This window comes from Oxyura jamaicensis, chromosome 1, assembly GCF_011077185.1.
Source record: "Oxyura jamaicensis isolate SHBP4307 breed ruddy duck chromosome 1, BPBGC_Ojam_1.0, whole genome shotgun sequence".
NCBI lineage: Eukaryota > Metazoa > Chordata > Aves > Anseriformes > Anatidae > Oxyura > Oxyura jamaicensis.
In genome coordinates, this window is record NC_048893.1 from 23,456,706 (window position 1) to 23,476,130 (window position 19,425).

General features: G+C 37.0%; 1 protein-coding gene across 22 annotated transcripts in view; it reads left to right on the forward strand.

The window, feature by feature from the left end:
• CADPS2 (calcium dependent secretion activator 2) overlaps positions 1-19,425 on the forward strand; it is a 315,235-nt gene that overhangs the window by 133,621 nt on the left and 162,189 nt on the right. For all 22 annotated transcript variants that reach the window (XM_035331849.1, XM_035331889.1, XM_035331938.1 and 19 more), the window contains exon 7: positions 18,119-18,230. In XM_035331849.1, the coding sequence (XP_035187740.1) occupies positions 18,119-18,230 (112 nt within the window). The remainder of the gene's footprint in view (positions 1-18,118; positions 18,231-19,425) is intronic.

A 19,425-nucleotide genomic window follows, 5' to 3' on the forward strand; every position in this document is an offset into this window, starting at 1 on the left:
TGGAATCTTTCGTAGATAACTTTCCAGACAGTGTGTTGGGGTTTTACTGGCACCATAGTGTGCCTTGTGAAAAACAATTTAGAAATTGCAGTTGTTACAGTATCTGAGAAAACTCCTTAAACTGAATTGGAATGATAGCTTCTATTCCATTCAGACCACAAATACGGATTTGTGATAGGCAAAATTATAAGCACAGCATTTATGTGCCTCTTCTGGGTCTGGGGAGAGGAGAAGTAGAAGGATATATTATTTGTTATACTCTATCCTAGCCGTAGAGTTGCAGCAAATTTCCCAGACAAGTAAGCCAGCAGCCTGCTATAGTAACATATTCAGATGAGCTTTGAAGAACTCCAAGGAGGTGGAACAAGATGTAAAATACCGTTGACACACTCCCTGGCTTCTCCAGCTCAGTCATATCATTTGCATGTGGTACATGTGGAACTTCTAAAAGAAATGGCAGTGTAAAAGACATACGGATATATGTGCTGAATTAAGGTCATGTGTGGGTATGCAGCATCCCCTGCTCATCTGTTGACCTGTTGGGGCATTCTCTAGTGGCTTGGGGTCCCATGTGAGCTGTATGGATTTGTCATCTCCAAGCTCTGCTTCTCTTCAAACTCAGAGTTGCTCTTGTGCTCTTCCCTGGAATGAGCACATATAACATTTGCCTACTGCCAGTCAAGACTACCTTTTCTTCTGAAAGTGTCTGTCTTTTTTTCCTCACCCTTGAACTTGTCAGCTTTTGTTTTAAAGACTTCATTAACCTCTGGTGTCATTGGTGTGGGTCTTCAGACTTCCCTAAATCAGATAGAATACAAAGATCCTTGAGTCTTAGGCAAAGTCATTCTATTTCCAGAATACAGTTTTGTAGATGTTAAGGATTTTGTTTTCTTCAAGCTATTTCCAGATGCAGCAGACAAAATATGTCAGGGATGGTTCATGAACACTTCATGGTTGACTTATTATATATTAGGGCTGCAGGTAAAGGTGAAGGTTGTAAAACCAATCAGAAAGTATATTTTGTGTATAAGATACGTCCCCTAAAAGTTAACAACTAAGTCAAAGGAGAAACTTTATCAAAAGGAAGTTCTGGAATAGATGGAATCAATATGAGATCAACTGGAGTATTTGTAGGAAAGATGGTAAGGTTGGGACCTGCTATGAGCTTGTAAACTGATTTAGAGGATTTCAGGCTCAATATGTAAGAGTTGAATATGTATGAGTATTTGAATACAGAAGAATACAGAATTTATTTGCACTTGAATACAGGAGACAGGTTATAGGCTATTCCATAAGTGCTGTTGTATGAGTAAGTTTCATATAGGTTTTTATAGGAAAAAAATGCATCTTTAGGAAGTGGAGGATTGTGAGATGCCCTGAACTGTTCATTGGAAGAACAGGAGTGGGAGTTACCTGTGCTATTGACCTGCTATCCTACAAAACATTTTGACTTGAAAGGCCAATGACTCTTAGAATAGCATAAGAACTAGATAGATTTTGAGTCATAGTGTTTTCCATTGCTGGCAAGCATAATTATGAGACTCTGGCATACAGTACACTTACGAGTATACAGGGAGATGTAGTTTTTGAGTATATATTGAGATGGAGTTTGAGGCAACACAAGAGGATATTAAATTAGGCAAGCATGAAATTAGCAAATTATGGGCAAACAGTAAAGAAGATGGAGGAAGCTGCCCATGGAATTGGAGGTCCGTTATTCCAGTTTCATTTTTTAGTTACAGCCGAACAAGGTTTACTTGACAGCAGCCATATTGCTTTTTTTGTTGATGGCAAAGGGAACTAAGGGTCTTGGCAGAGATTAATCAGGAAATTGCACAGGTGAGAGAGAGCCTAGAAAATATTGTTATAGGTAGGGAGGGGTCCCAAGTTTCAGAAGGTGTCTTTCTTCTCTACCACAGACCGTTTCCAGTCCTTCTAAGATCTTTCTTCCCTTTATGTCCTCATACCTCATCTTAAGCAGTTGTCTACCTCCACTTTCCCCCCTGCTTCTTCCAGCACTCATCACAGTTCTCTTGTAGGGATGTGCCAGGCGGGTAGGAAGGGATGGATGAAGGGATGGATGTTCTCCTGCAATTAGGAAGGATGGGAACAGGTGGAAACTGAAGCAATTTTCTGCTCCTGTTGATGTTAGTAATGTTATTGCTTCTGCCTTCTTTTCCCCTTAGTCCTTCGGCAGCAATGGGGAAAGTTGCCTAAGTAGAGGCCAGTGACCAGCCGGGCCAGAAAAGCCAATCTGTCTCATTTCTGATATAGAAAAATGAAGCTGTCTGCTGCCCTAGGGTACTGCCTATCTTGCCTGCTGCTGGAGCTGGCTCCTTACTGGGATAATTTGCAGTACCGTCATTCTGATATAAAGAAAAACAATCAGTGAGGCTGGAGGAGAAAACACAAAATTCATTGTGAAAAGAAACTGAGAACTGAGAAGAGCTATAGTTCATCTTGGCTCTTCAGATCACAAGCAGTAACATATTTGCACTGACAGATCCCAGATAAAGGAGAACATAACTTCAGATTTTATATAGTATGTGCAGCTAGAAAAGGGTAGCAAATCTCTTGTACTAAGAGTCGAATGAAACGGTGATGGAAAATGAATTTTTCACCAGCCTGGGGAGACTTCTGGCAAGAGCTACGAGTCATGTGCTTGTTGTCACAGGCATTTTCTGTAGCTGCTTTATAGTTTTGAACTGGTAGATACATTTGTGAAGAGAAGCAGTGTAAAGAAGTATTTATGCCTGTTTTTTTTTTTTCTTTTTTTTTTTTTCATTTGTAAAACATTAGTGTACAAACAGCAATGCTACTAGTCAGAAGTTTTGACAGTGAAAAGGAGAAAACTGGGTGCTCAGACAAGTGCTTCAAAATGGAGTGCAAACCAATGTGACCTCAGAGTGGAGATTAATAGAAGCATGATTCAAGTAGAGACTGAATTGAAGATTTATTTGCTATTCCAAAATGCTGAATATTTCACTCAATGATTTTTTAGAGTATGTATTTAAGTATTCTTCTAAATCCTTGAATGCTTCCATGAGAGTAATAAGGAAATTAGAAAAAAGGTTTGCTCTTCAAGGTGAAAGACTTAGCTAGAGTCCCAGAGAAAAGAGCATAGTTTTATCCTAACAGTTTAGCAGGAAGAAATATTTTCTGGTTTCTTATTGCTTTTAACTCCTGTCTGCTATCTGTCTCTTTGAAAAATAAATTATGAGCTTGTACTGAAGTGCTTCATACAATTATTTTCTTCTTTAACAAGCTAAATTAATCTGATTATATCTATGCTACTGAGTAGTTAATGGTCATTCTAAAATGCAAATGGTATAAAACAATATGGTTTTTCTGAGCTTAAGTCTTGGATAATTTGACAAACAGTTACACAGCTTCACATGCAAACTGTATAAAAAATTTATTACTGCCTGTGAAATACTTCTTCATTCCTCCCAACTGTTTCCTGCCTTTTAGCCCTGCTGAAAATCCTTCCAACATAGACTGTGACCTTTTCTGCCAGAGATCAGTAGCAGAGCCTTTAGAGGACCCCCTTCAGCTGTAGGATGCTTTGCATAACTTTGTTGCTGTGGAGCCACAGGGGACATCTTGCAAAATCCACTGCGAATTTCATTTTTCAAATGTTACTGATGTGACTTAGTTTTTAGTCGTGTGGAGTCTGGTGTCCACATGTTTTCTTATCATTGATTTTATTCATTCTGAATATTAAATAATGTGGTGTCTTGAAAGTGTCATCTTTTGGATATGTATGATCATGCCTAAAGATAAAAATTGGGAACGTGCTATGTTTTATCACTACAGGTGATATTCTGCTGTCAGATATTGATTAAATAGAAAAAGATAATATGTTACATGATGAGAACATTTTGATGCAACCAGCTTATTCTTCGTGTAAACAAGACAAATGAGATGACCATATTTTGCTGCCAGTGACTGCATAACCTTGTAAAGATGTCTATTATATTAGAAGGGAAGAATGTGAAGAATGCATGATTAAATATCTGACCAAGATAGGCAGGGAACCACAGTCAAGACGGCACAAATAAAATAAATGGTGCTCGCTTTATTTTTATGCAATATTCTACCATCATTAATTCCATAAAGTATTTGAAGTATGACAGTACTTGCAGACACGTAATCAAAGATTATTTAACAAAGATTACACAGAAGTGTTTAAAAATAAACAAAAAATAAGCTACAACAACAACAACAAAAAGAAAAAAATGGTCTTAACTTCTAAAATGTAGAACTTCCTAGAATGACATGGTTGCTCATGAAAAAAAAAGTAATGTTTGATAATATGGCTTAAGATGAAGTTTCTGAGGAGGAAAAAGTAGACATCATTTATAACCTGTGACAATCACATTTGAAGCATCAGCTAGTTTGTTTTTTTTCTTTATTATAGCCCCTGCAACTTTCTAATTTTTATTTTTGGTTAAGAGAAACAAAGACATGACCATGTTGGTAACTAACTTGTGGTTGCATGACATAGATATACAGTATTTAAGGAAAAGATAAGGTACACATTTTTTCATCTGCTGTTTGTCTGTGCCTCATGCAACTGCATAAATATGATTATATTTCATCAGTAATACTTTAATTATACTGTTATTAGTACTGTTCAGCAATCATTCCATATAATATTTATAGATGTAGTAATACATATTATTGCTTTTGCACTGGAGGAAAGGTATAATGAAACAGTTATTTCTGTGAATGAAGCAGCCTCATATTGTTTGGGGTCTGGAACATAAAACTAGAGACTAAATATAGGAAGAAACAAGGGAGAGAAACACAAGTATTTACTAATCAGAGAGGCAGTAATCATAATGTTCTCTTGCTGGCAAGCCAACCAATTCTTCTAAGGGTGTGGTTGTGTTTTTTTCCAGTTATTTTTCTGGGTGATTTTTTTTTTTTTTAATGAGTATCTTTGCACATGGAATTTTTACAGAGGGATAATGAGATTGCAGTTTCATAGTTCCTGATCTAATGATGCTTAGCTTGTTTTTCATATACTTTCTGTTATGCCTTCTAAATTGTCTTTAGGATTTAGCTCCTTAAACAGTGTCTTTTACTTGATGGATTTCAACTGTACTTTTGACTATTACGTCTGAATTTTTTTTATTTTTTTTATTTTTTTAAATTACGAATAAGTGCAGTGAAATCCAAAGCTCATTTTGCAGAGGATAACAAAATGGAATTATTCAGTATAATTTGGCATCCAAACTTTTCCTCTTTAAAACATAAATGCATCTTACACATCATCTGCAAAAATGAGTCTGTGTATCAGAGGCTCTGTGTGTTAATAGTAAGATTATTTCAAAGGCTAAAGCATGAGACATAATTTCTAATTACGTTGACGTGGATAATGTAGAAAACTTGGCTAAGATGAGCGTGATCTTTTAGTAAATATTATGGAATTTTAGGGAAGGCAGAAGGTTAAAGATCATGACAGGAAACAAGGTGTATCTGCTTTCATAAGCCATGTCTGAATGAGTTGCATACTGATTCTTATCATTTGCTCAGAAATTCATCCCTCTATCTTTAAAGGATAAATTCCGTCATGGCTTTTATCTTGTCATATATTAGTAAGTCTTTCTTCTTTGGATTGTCACGATTGGAGCAATTCACAAAATAGTATGGAAGAAATTACCTTGTAAAAAAAATGGGTGCTAAGATCAAATACCATATTATGACTGTCCAGTATCCAACCGTGAAGAGGAAAAACAAAATTGCCAATAGGAAATTATCTGATGTTTTCTTGGTTCTGCAAGGGAAAAAATGGAAGAGAAAAATGCACATTTATCCCAGCCTGTGTTCTGGATTAATGATGGAAGAGTTTCACAAAAGGAATATGGATTCAGCTGAAAATTTACATGACAATTTTATCCAGTTATTCTTGATGCCTGATCAATTGCTTGCTCCTTTTAAGAAAGGAAATAATACCTAATCAGCTCAAGAATAAAGAGCAGTATGATATCCACAAGAAAAAGAAATGGGGTTTCTAAAAAAAATTCTGTACTATGTTCTATCATTGATTACTATTTTATATTGTCTAAGCAATTTTCCCCTCACTTGTTACAGAGAAATAGGAATTTTCTACAGGCTTTTAGTCTTGAAAGATATTTTAAACTTGGCTGGATAATAACCTGAGCAGCCTGATCTAATTGCCCTTGTGCTGAGCAAGGCTTGAACTAGATGACCTCCAGAGGTTTCTTCCAGCCTAAATGTTGCTTGGATTGTATGATTAACCCTCAAAATATTTTCTTGTAGTCCTGTTTACCTAAGGGACTTGAGAAAATCAGTGTTGTTAGAAGGGAATATTCACAGATCTAGCACAACAAGTGTGGTGTGGAATAAATTGGGATGAGAGGAGGAAGGAGGTAATTTAAGTTGGTTGTAATATCTACTCCATTTGGATAGCTAGCAATAAACATAATCCTCCTGCCACCAGGACATATCTTTTAATTTTATTCTCAGTCTTTTGATTGTTCTGGCTGAATCCTGGTTGTTGTTCTGCTTCTGTGTGCTGAGCATGCTAATAAGGGACTGAAAGCAACCAGTATTTCTGCCCTAGTGTGACATTTGCACCTCTGAAGACTGTGTCTTTGGTGCACTGCTTTGTGCTGCAGCGCTGAACCTAGGTAGAAAGCCGGTGAGATGAGTGTATCACAAGTAGGTTCTCCTTGTGGAGTGAGGATATTAACCCTCCTCTTCTAGTCTCATCACTGGAGAGTGTGTAATTACATGAGATATCTCTTCTTTGATACAATAATAAACTTATAATCTTCATTTTTTTTTTAAATTCTTCATCCCAAACCCTTTCTCAGATTCCATTAAAATTATGACTTTTAGACAAAAACTGACACTTTGGGGGATGAGGGTGGGAGGAAGAAAAGCCAAAAATCTAACAAAACCAAGTGCTTGGTAGAATATCAACATCTACTCAAGCATAGCATCATGACTGTGATGAACTTTTGGGGGATGACAGTCTCCTTTTAAAATGTAAAAAATGCCTTGCAAGCCCAATATCATCTTTATGTTCTATTTTGTAGTGCATTTTGGGAACCTTGGGGTTCAAAGATGAATGTCCTGCCGTTATCACCTTCACAATAACAATTAAGGTTTGGAGAAAGACTATTTACTCGCTGCTTAATGCACATGATATATCTGTTTCTAGCCTTGTTCCCACCTGATCCAAAGCAAATGGGACTAATATTTTACAGACAGGCATAAGCTTTCTCTAACATTGCACTAAAGCATCCATAGATGCTTTAAACTGGAAGGCATTTAGCTGTGAATACTGTGGTGTTGAGCCTAAGCCAAGTTCTGCTTAGAATGAAAATACAGTGGATCAGGCTAAGTGTCATACTAACATAACTACATGGTCTCAGGCTGAGTCAAAGCGATGGCAAAGGCAACTTGCATCTGCCTACAAGTAACACATGGAGGGATGGAGGTCTGTCAAAAAATAAATAAATAAATAAAAGGTAGGGGAGGAACAGATTACTTCAAAATTTTACCATAAATTCTAGTTGCCTCCTGGAATACTCTGGTAGAGTAGATCTGAAGTTTGACACTTGGTCATCTTTGCCTGCCTCATCTCTGGAAAACTGAATTAATGGAACTTTTTTTTTTTTTTTTTTTTTTTTTTTTTTTTTTTTTCCTGGGCAATCATTAGTGTGAAAAAAGTTCCTTTGGATTTTTGTAAACTTTGATATGATCAGAATTTCCCATTTTACATTTTCAAAATATACCTTTTTCTATCTTGATTTGAAACGACTTTTCAAATTTTTGCTTGTACTCATTGCAAACTATTACTATGGGTATGTTGAAAATAATTTCTAAACATTTGACCAAATGAAGTGTTTAAATTGGAACAGATTGTATGTTTTTGTTCAGTTTTGGTTTGTTGTTTTGGGTGAAGAGAAAATTAAGGAAAATTACTTTAAAGAAAGAAGTTTAGCAATTTGCTTTTTATCCCCATTCAGTTTAAGAATACTTTGTATGTCTCAAATCTTCATGACAGAGAACATTTTTTCACCTCAATTTGAGAAGATTCTTCTTTCCTGTCACTTTGCTAGCATGTGCATGGATTCTCAGAGGTAATGGTGTCAAGAGCTCTAATACTCTGAGAACGGAAAGTAGTCCACTGAACAGACATAGAAATAAAATTTATAGATCTTGAAATTTCTAAGTAACTACTTAGCATGTAAGGTGTGAGTCTACAGGTTAATACGCCTCCTTGAAAGCAGTGCCAGCAGATTGAGAGTAGGAAGACAGCAGAAACAGAGGCAGAACAATGTGGACAGTAGATAAGAACAGAAGGAAGCAGAAAGAGAAGTAAAAGGGGGTTCAGAATAAAATATAAGTGGTGTCACACCAGATGGAATACTGAATTTTTCTGATTTGATTCCTCTGTCTTCCCTGGTAGATTGTGCAGGCTCAGATAGGTCAGTCTATTTTGTGATTTGTTTTCCCACATCGCTATACTGAGATGACAATATCTATCTGCTTCATCAATGTACTTGTCAGTGTATCAACATCTGTGCAACGTTTTGAAGTTTTAAAGTGACACACAAACACTAAAGAACATCAAAAAAATAAGGGTTTGCAACTTCTAGCAGCGTTGTGATGGATCCATAATTTGCTGTTTCAAGACAAAAGTAAAGTAAATATCTTTACTTTTAGAAACTTAGAAACGTATAGAAACGTATAGAAACTTTGACAACAAATGGTCATGCCTTGCTTTTATGTCCATCACCAGCCCCTAGCTGGTTTAGAAACTCAGTGGGAGACAGGAACTATTGCCTCTCGTGAATTCATCTCACCAATATGCAGCAGTGGTTCCCAGCACCCAGCAGTGTGTCAGTCTTGTTGCATACCCTTGAAAATCTTCACTCTGACTAGTCTTGGTTGCCTGTGCTGAAAGTGAGATCGAAAAGCAAGACTGAGTAATAATTTATTCATAGTTTGATGTTTGTGATAAAAATAATTGTCATAATAGCATTCAGTAGATAGTGTTAGAGTGCAGTGTTTCCATTTTTCAGTGTAGAAGGCCTAAGTGAGTGCTTTTACTTTGTTGCTTATTATGCATTGAGCTCGTCTCTGTTTTTCTTTTTGGTTATGTATTAGACAATTTTTCACTTTAAAGAAAAAATGTCAATTTTGTAAATTTACTTTTTGCAGGTAAATTTATTCAATTATTAGTATTGTTCTATGTTTAAAAGAAATATGTGATATTAAGTGTTTAGGTTATTAGCTCTGTGATAAATTCTTAGTAATTTTTAGCTCTGTTAATTCCCTTAATTCCCTTATTTAAAACAGTTATTATTTTTTCCAAAAACAAAAAAATCCCAGATAATCAGATTTGTATTTAAATATTTTTACTTTTGTGATACTCTAGTTGTGTAGAGGTGGCTTACAGTATAGCATATTCATAATAAACAACATATCCTTGCTGTTGCCAAAATAAGGACCAGATTTGGAGCTTTCGGCTCTTCAGAGCAAAGTTTCAGAGAGTGATTGTCAATGTTTTGTAATGGAATCAGCCTAAAAGCCTTGGATGTGGTGGCTGCTGCTGGAGGAAGAGTCAAGGAGGAAGTAGGGACTTTCTGGTGTTAGAGAGGCAGAAGTAACTGTTACTACTCCAAGGAACAGGAGAGGTCCAGCTAATGTGGGTAGGATGGTAAAGGCTGGACTTGCATACTGGACACACTGAAGTTAAACTGTTTTTCTGGTGTAGGCATATTTAAGGAAATAGCTTAAAAATAGTTTAAAGGGGTGTGTGTAGAACCTTGTTTAGGTGAAATCAAAGATGACACTTGAAGGTATATGACTTTCCATCCTGAGACCAAAATGTCATTTTTTTTCCCCTGTATTTCCCCCTTCCTTCTGTCATCCATCTCTCCAGAACAAGTTATTTTTCTCATATCCATATTTTATAGTTTTAGGAGGATTTTAATGGGAACCTCAGGGTTAAAACCATTGCAGGAGTAGTGCTCCTTCGCGAGCTGACAGCTTTAAGAGTATTTATGGAATGCATCACAGTTTCTCTACTGGGGATTGTAAAACAATGAACCTGTACTTCTCAACAAGATTTTTCTATAAAATTGTGGAATCACAGTAACACAGGGAAGAACAGACTTGAGACATATAAAAGATTAGTTATGAATGTCTAAGATACTTGGCAAAGCCCATGGATTATTTTGCCTGAGCAAGAGGGTCATTTGAGCCTGTACTGTAAAAGGACATTGTGATTTGTTTAGAACCTGCTTAATGCATTGCCTTTCAGCTGCAACTTAATGTGCTGGCTCTGATGCTGGAAATTATGCTCCTCGCACTTCCATCAAAATAAATGAGTAATTTTGAAGTAAAGAAATAAGAACAGGTAGATTATTTTTTTCCAAGAATATAGCAAGTCATCAGCAAGTAAGTATGCTGATGACACAAAGCTGGGAGGAGTGGCTGACACACCAGAAGGCTGTGCTGCCATTCAGCGAGACCTGGACTGGCTGGAGAGATGGGCAGGAAGAAACCAGATGCGGTTTAATAAGAGCAAGTGTAGAGTCCTGTACCTGGGAAGGAACAACCAGAAGTATCAGTACAGGCTGGGGGACAAGCTGCTGGAGAGGAGCTCTGCGGAGAAGGAACTGGGGTCCTGGTGGACGACAGGTTGACCATGAGCCAGCAGTGTGCCCTGGTGGCCAAGAGGGCCAATGGGATCCTGACGTGCATTAAAAGGAGCGTGGCCAGCAGGTCAAGGGAGGTGATCCTCCCCCTCTACTCTGCCCTGGTCAGGCCTCACCTGGAGTACGGTGTCCAGTTCTGGGCTCCCCTGTACAAAAAAGACAGGGATCTCCTGGAAAGAGTGCAGCGGAGGGCCACAAAGATGACACAGGGCCTGGAGCATCTTCCCTATGAAGAAAGGCTGAGAGACCTGGGTCTGTTCAGCCTGGAGAAGAGGAGACTGAGAGGGGATCTTATCAATGTCTACAAATATCTGAGGGGTGGGAAACAGAAGGATGTAGCTAACCTCTTCTCAGTGGTTTGTGGGGATAGGACAAGGGGCAACGGCCGCAAAATAGAACACAGGAAAGTCTGCACCGACATGCGAAAGAACTTCACAGTGAGGGTGACGGAGCACTGGAACAGACTGCCTAGAGAGGTTGTGGAGTCTCCTTCTCTGGAGATATTCAAGGCCCGTCTGGACGCTACCTGGGCAGCCTGCTCTGAGGATCCTGCTTTGCAGGGGGGGTTGGACCCGATGATCTTTTGAGGTCCCTTCCAGCCCCTACAGTTCTGTGATTCTGTGATATGCAATCTGAATCACATCATAGGAATTACAGAATGGTAAAAATACACAAACTCTTCTCCTTGTGGTTTCAAATGTGGACATGAAATCCCACTGATGTAAAGGAGAATATATACGTATATATACAATGATTAAAACAATCATTGTGTTGCATATAAGAAATACTCATTACTGTGTTAAATCTTTGATGCTATATAATAAAGTTCTGTCAGTTGTGCAGTAACATTTCAAAGTCCTTTTTCAAAAACTTCCATGAAAAAGATAGGCTGGAATGTTTGTGTAATATTCTAAGCTGTGTGAAAGATAAATAAACATGTTGTTGGGTTATATGAGACAGCTGTTAGCATTAAAGACATGATTTCTAGTGTAGCATCCTGGTGTCAGTCATTGCCAAATAGATAGGTATTTCTTTGCTGATACGAGAAAAGGAAATGTGTACAATATTTCTCCAATTTTTAGTGTTGAAGAAGAACAAGCAGCAATTAGTACCAACTAATATTCTCGTTGGGACTCCCATATAAAAAAAAAAAAAAAAGGAATCAGATAAGTATGGATTTAACTCTATTTTTATTTGGCTGAATGGACCTTCCTCATCAAATTAAAGATTTATTGTCAGATCGCTGCAGGGTGACTTGCAGTGCTGGCACAGCTGCCTCTTTGCTCTCTCACATTTTCTCTCTCTGTATACATGCAGTTGTAGCTGGTGATGTACAGGCACTTTGTAAACTCCACGTTCACATGAATAACAGAATACCACTAATACTCACAGGATACTTTCTAACAACGGAATGTTTATTGGACCTGAATAATTGGACCTGAATTGGACCTGGTGTTTTGATCTAAATTAAAGTATCAGTGAAGTCAGATGTACCAGGGAGGTGCTGGGGTTCTCCGTTCCACCTTTCTGTTTCCTGACCTTTCGGCTCACCACTTGCAATGTGAGTACAGTTTCTGACCAGAAGATTATGCATACCTATTTTTCTACACCTATGGTATGTTTCCAGACAATACAGAAACAACCAAGTTGATACAGATTCTTGAAGCAGTAGAGACGTGGGCTTGTTTTGAAGACCTGGATATTGTATTTCTAGCTCCAAGACAACACAGAGGAAGAAGTGCTGGCAGATCTCCACTGCCCCATGGAGCAGTCTGCTGCTGACAAACTGGCTTCAGTGGGTTGTCTTGCTCATTCCAACTCAGTAGCATGTCCCTCTATGGATAGGGAATAAAAGAGCTGCTCAAGAAGACGTCACAACATGATTTAATGAAGGATGAAGAAATATTTTGAGGTAGATTTATGCAGTAAGTTTAAACCATGAATCAAACCTGAAAAGGAGGCACCAAGGAGACCAAAATTTTCTGGTTTTGGTTTCAAATAGGCAAAAGGAGATGAAATTTAAATTGCGAGGAAAATCAGATCCTGATGGTGTAAAATTCTTTATATTTGATGTTTTGTCAGAGAGAAAATGTTCCAATAAGGAGTGCTAAAACAATTTTTTAGATGTTTGCCTAGAACAATACATTTTATAATATTCACTCCCATGTAAGACTGGAGATTTAAGGTCTCATAAAGAAAAGTTTTGACTAACAGAGACTGTGATTAGAGTGAAAAACCTGAGATAAATTTGCTGCTATTTCCAATATACAGAATGTGCTCTGAAATGAAGTAGAAAAATAAATTTGCTTGGAGTGTGTTCTGTGACACAGTGATAAGTCTTCACCTGAAATAAACATCCAGCGCCTTGCTGAGAGTAGGATTATCCAGGCTACTTTTGCAGTGAAAGGCAATGATCTTTGATAAAGGGCTCTGTCACTAATTATGTTATCTGCCCCATGTAGCTCTGACACCAGCAATGAAAAAAAAGAATGTGATCATCATTAAAGATGATCAATCAAATAATTCAAATTAGTACAGAAAAGAGAATAAGTAGATGAAACAGGAAAAATGATGAATACAAAGGAAAATAATGTAGCAAAATCAGAGTCTGAAAAGGTAGGATTTTTTTTAGCCTTAAAGTTGGTGTTTTTTAGAAGTCTAAAATGCTGTGCATGTGGTGCAGCTGACAATGCAGTGGGAGACACAGCATTTAGTGCTGAAATTATTGCATCTTCTGGTTATTTTTCTACTAGCAAGATTTAAAAACAAAACAAAAATGAAGAGCAGACAATAATGGGAAGGTTTGTAACTTAATATGAATACCAAATGAAATCCGCACTGGCACTGTTTGACAAGTTTTGTCAGACACTTCCCATGTTGTCACATCTAGCCCCAAAATCATGCACATAAGTAAAAATCATTGGACAGATGGCTTCTCTGAATCTGTGAAAGTGGCTAGTTTGTTGTTACCATCACTTTCTGGGAATTTGGTAGTAAAAGTAAATGCTAGTATATATATAAAAGTATTATATTTTTCTATTGCATTAAGAATAATTAAAAAAATATTAAAAATATACTTCTTGTTAGAAATAACAGTTTCAGAAATTAGGCAGATTAATTTGCTTGTACTTTGTATCACTCTTCTACAATTCAGCATCTGCATAATTGAGCAAGCTTAAGTGACCTGCAAAATAATTTGTCTCAAATGAGATCAAAACGGCACGTTCAATTTCCATCTTTTCTGTTTTCACAGAAAGCCAGGTTGTAACATACAGGCTTACCTTCTCCTCTGTATGAAAATTTAAGTCAACTGCAGGATTTATTTTCTTACAGGAAATGTTTTGCTGTTGTTGCAATTGAAAAGTAAAATACAAAGAAAAGCACTTTTCTTCATCCTGTGCTTAAATTCTGAGGGCACATTGTTGGTTCTTATTGAAAAAGTTTTAAAGGTATTCAGTTAAACCACTGATAAGTTATTCAGTCATACAAATTACAATGTCCTTCTCCAGGAAGATATCAGGGTGCAATTCTTACCTTAAAAGAAAAATAACTATTTACTTGCCTGTACTTTGTGGCTTGGCTTTTAAAGGAAATGTTCCACAATACCAACTCCAATGAGATGAAGCAGAAGTGAAAACAGGAGAATTTAATGTTTCAATTGTTATCAATAAACATATTTGATAGAATACAAATGTGTTTTGGAAGAAAAATGTTAAATTTTTGAGAAACCAAGTGGATATAGTTATATTAGCACATAGGATGTATGAATTGAAATCAGAAATCTCAGTAATGGTGATCAAGATTCAGATCATGGTAATTACTGTTTAGATATTAATTCCATGAATTTTTAGGAACTAATAACTCCTAACCCATTCTTCACCATTAAACTTTACAGCTTCCTTTTTTATATTCCATATAGTTATGGAATCAATAGCCAAAAATATGGAAAAGGTTGAAATAATTTTACAATAGAAATTTCAAGTCATTCAATAAATTTGTGTTTATGGTCTTGGAAGGCTATATTTATGATCTTGGTGTTATGTAGTATTGAAGAAATTTACCTGCACAGTTAGTCATGGATAATGATAGGACAGTAGCTTCTCTGTAGTTACTGTTTGCAAATACATGATAGGGTAATCTTAAGCTGGTCTGTACACTGAAAATCTGATAGCTCTTTTTAGCTTTTCAGGTATAGAAGCTGGAAGCATGATATTCTATTTTAATGGAACTTGGTTAAAATGAAGTACTTAATAAAGAGTAAAAATAAATTGATAGCATGATGAGATATCATAAAAGAAAATAAGCAGGGGGGAAAAAAAGTTGAAAACTGTCAAATCTTGAGTACCAGTATTATTTGATTTCAGAACAGTTAAGTGTATGGCAAAATAGGTTAGCTTGTGTAGGCAGACATATTTTACTCACTCCATCCCTTATTTTGGATCACCATTAGTGAATGTTGAATACCTCATATCTTGCTATATTCATGGCACAAACTTTACAGCAGTGTTTTATTTTGAACAAGACAAAAGTTTATTAGTGGATGCTGGTGATGCAAAATACAGATCACCTAGACAGCAAGGCCATTCTTATTACTATGTTTCATTCTATATTGACAAAACAGAAAAATGCAAATTGTGAATTGTTATTACAAGCAGCATTCGTGTGAGCTAGCCTGAAGATGGGGTTTTAATATTTTACATTTTGCTTACGCTATAGTGTCTGTCTTCTGCTTCATGCTCCATCGATGACTGATGCATTAATAACATGCATAATAACATAATAATGTTCTTTTTGATGTACAGCATGTAGATATGCTCAGTTTCTGTTTGGAGTACTGAATCTCTTTCAGTACTTATCCTATTCTTATTCTTGGAAGAAGCAGACTAAAATGTTACCACTTGTATTTTGGGTGCTTTCTCCCAAGTTCTGATTTCAAATGGTATGAAAAAGGATACCTGTGCAAAGCTCCAACCGAACAGTGCTTAGATTCTCGTAATCCACAGGGAATCATAAGGGAGATGAGCTATGAGCCTCGTATAAGTTTTCTGTGATATTGGCAGCTAAGATGTATATCATATCCCTACAGGTAAGCCATAAGGCTAAAGAATACAGTCTTGGAATTGCCTTTTCCAACAGAACATGATTCCTCTAGTCCTCATTCTTGAGGAATGCTGTTCAAGTCTAGGCAGTAGAAGTCTGTGAGCACCTGCTTTATCAGGTAATTCACTTCCAAAGACAAGGTCATAAGAAGCTATGAGACTTAGCTGAAGTCCTGATCAGCAAAGACCATGGAGATTAGTGCATGGAATATTTCCACCATGAACACTAAGCTTTGGGAACTGATCCAGACCATTGCTTTTCAGGCAAGGACTTCCATTCCCTGCTGTAGATGGAAAAAAGGTGTGGGAAAAGGATGTCAGTCAAAGACAGTGATCATATCTCATGTTAAAGATGATGATTCTTCTGATTTCTTTACTTCTGTCTGTGAGTTAATAGTAGCACTAAATCTTTGTAGAGAAGTTATTTTGTTCTGTTTTGTTTTGTTTTGTTTTTAATAGCAAAGAGTTTGTCCTAATTATTTAAGTGATCGTATCCATTGCAGTGTGCACAGTTCCAGGCTTCTGGGAGCTCAGAGACAAATACATCCTTGTGCCCCCTCTCTTGAGAGTGCAGCTAACAACGTGTTTAGATCGTGTTTGAGATTGCAGTGCAGTATTCTTCCTGGGTAGTGAGATCTGGGGGGAGACTGAAGATAAGAGAATTGTATCTTTTATGAAAGTGCTTTCTCTTTGGAAATCTCATTTCTGTATTGTGACAAAACCTAACCCCTGGGACTGCCTCTGGGAAGAGCAGCAATGCTAGGCATTATCTTGTCCTGCCAGTACAGCATCTATCATCAATCACAAAACAGGTTTTCTTCCTCTGAGGAAGGTAATTTCTTGACAGAATCCCTGTTTCAATTTTTCAATTAGTGCTTTGGCTGAGGCTGAGGCTACGTCCACCACAGACAGAGACACAAAGAGAGAGCATTTGTCCAACCCAAGCAAAGCAAAGACAGAATAGATAGAACAGGAGATTTGGTAAACTTTCAGCGAACCTCAAGTCTGTAGTTCAGCCACCTGTTCAGCCACACTGCTTTATGCAGACCACTTTCTTAAGACTTCTTGGTTTCTGTTATATATTACTTTATAGGTTTTGTCTTGAAATCTGTAATTTATGTTAGTTGAAAGATTCTTTTTCCTATTAAGATCCCTTTTGCGGAGGATTACAACTGTATGTTCATTTTCCAGAATGGAGAGACCATGTAAATTATTCTTGAAAGTAAAATTAAAATATTGCTTTTTGTAAATCAGGTCTTCTAAGGTTTGAGCTTGTGTGATTTTATAGAGTATACTCTTACAGTCACCTATTTCTTTATTTGATCAGTTTCTGATGATCACAATAACTTAAGCAGTGGAAAAACAAATGAAGAGAAATTGAAACTATGTTTACTTTTTGCATTTTGTTTGTGCCTACCAGCATAATCAAAATCAGTATGATCAATGCAATGAGTGCTGTGCAACTCTCTAGGAAAATGGAATACCATCTTGGAGGAAGTAGCAATATAATTAGTATAGTTTTTTTTTTTTTTTTTTTTTTTTTCTTTCTTTCTTTTTTGGTATCCCTGGCACACAGAGAGGGGAAAGCACTGACAAACCGACTGAGATTAAAGGTTTCCAGCTAGAAGTTTGTCTACCTAATTTAGCTTCTCCAAAAACAGGAAGTCTTGTGGCAGCAATTATTTTGCAGTTAAAGCCACTCTGATGACTACAAAACAATTTTTCCAGGTTTTGCATTTGTGTTTACATTTTTCCCCCTACATTCCTATACTAAATTGTGACATCTCATGAAACATAAGGCTTTTCAAATCTTACTTTTTGCATATCCATTCATCTAAAATTAAGCATATATGTGGTGGTTTTTGTTGTTGTTGTTGTTTTTTGTTTTAGAATCAAGACATGATGCTTTGCTGAATGAGTGATTTGTATACACAAGATACTGAACATAATATATTTAGTAGAAAAACTGTTTGCTTGCTTGCTTACTTGATTTTATTTTCCCCGTGACGATATAATTTCAGTTCTTTGGGTGAGTTTTGCCATTAGCAATTTTATGACCGACAATTGTCATACCAAAAAAATAATAAAAAAAAAAGATTTGTCTTTTCACAAAGAAAAGCCAATTCCATGTACATATTTAATCTTGGATGTTCAAGAATGTACTTTCTCTCTCTCCTGCCCCTTTCTCCAGAACTTTGGAAATTATGTTCTAGAGGAGTGCATTAGTGTGTGTTCTGTTCAAAAGATTACAGTCCTATCACTCTAAAGTATTTCTTCTGCCCCATTTGAATTCTGTTATTTTATTTATTGCAGATGGGGAACTCAAGGAGATTTTACCACTACTCACCCTCGTCCTGTTGTCAAAGTAAAACTCTTTACAGAAAGCACTGGGGTTCTGGCACTTGAAGATAAAGAACTAGGAAGAGTGAGTATTATGTGTAGAAATGAGAAATATGTGAGAAATTATGTGTAAAAATGTGAACATTGACAAAGTATGCCATAAATGGTGTAAGGGATTTGATATAGCACTTGCTCTGCTGCAGCTATACCATACAGTGTTTTTTTCTTTTAAGGATGGCTACTCTCAGTGTTCAAAACCTGGTATGTTGACTTGGATTGCCTTTCGGGAATTTGTACTGTAGATCTGTTGTGTTTTTCTTTGCCTTGTTTCAAATCTTTTTTTTAAAAAAAAACCTCATTGACGTTCCACTGTAGATGTGAGGGGAGGAGTGATGGAGATAATGTTGGACTAAAATAAGTGTTCTCACTCTTGTACGGTTTTAGCTTCCCTTTCCCCATTTGCCCCATCTTGACAGGATCATTTATCCTTTTTAGACCAAAATCAGATGTTAGAGAACCATGTATCATATAAAGAGGAGGATTTGGTGAAAGAGGATAGGATCCACAAATCTTGCCCCCATCTCCTTTTGAAAATACCCCCTCTGACATGTCACACATGGAGGATAGCTCACTTTTTAATACTCAATTTTGTATTCAGGGTCATGGCTGTTTCTCATTCAAGCAAGGAAGGTTGGTTAGGAAGAGCAGTGCTCTTCCCCACTTGGCGTCCTTCTACCACAGGCAGCTGCTTAAGAATCGCTTCTCCCACACATTCTTTCACATTCCTGCACCCTTTGTAAGGTCAGAGCTGTATCTTCGGTGTTACCTTTTTGTGCCTCCTCTCGTGTCTTTCTGAGATGTCTGCAAGGTCACTTGGTGAAGGGCCTTGCAGCTGAGCAAATCAGAATCAGTGGTATATGGACTGAGAGTAATGAAAACAGATGGGGAGAGGATGCTGAAAGTAGTGCACAGTGTTGTTATACATGGAGAAGTTTCTTCTTGCTTCCTTGCTTGCTCAGTCCTTTCAAAGAAGCAAAAGAAAAGTCAGTGCAAAGGTGCAAGGCAGTGAGGAAGGAAATATATGGCTGTTGTGAACTGTGGCCAGAATAATCTTTGCCAATGAGTCAGAGAAGACAAGAAGCATTAACAAAATAAGGGGCTAAGAAGAACTAGGAGTATTAACTGGATCCTGCTGCTCTGCAGTGTTAAATAGGCAAAGTTCAGGTATAGGCCTTGGTCTGCTCTATTTGATTGCAGCTTATCTGAGTTTCTGGAACAGG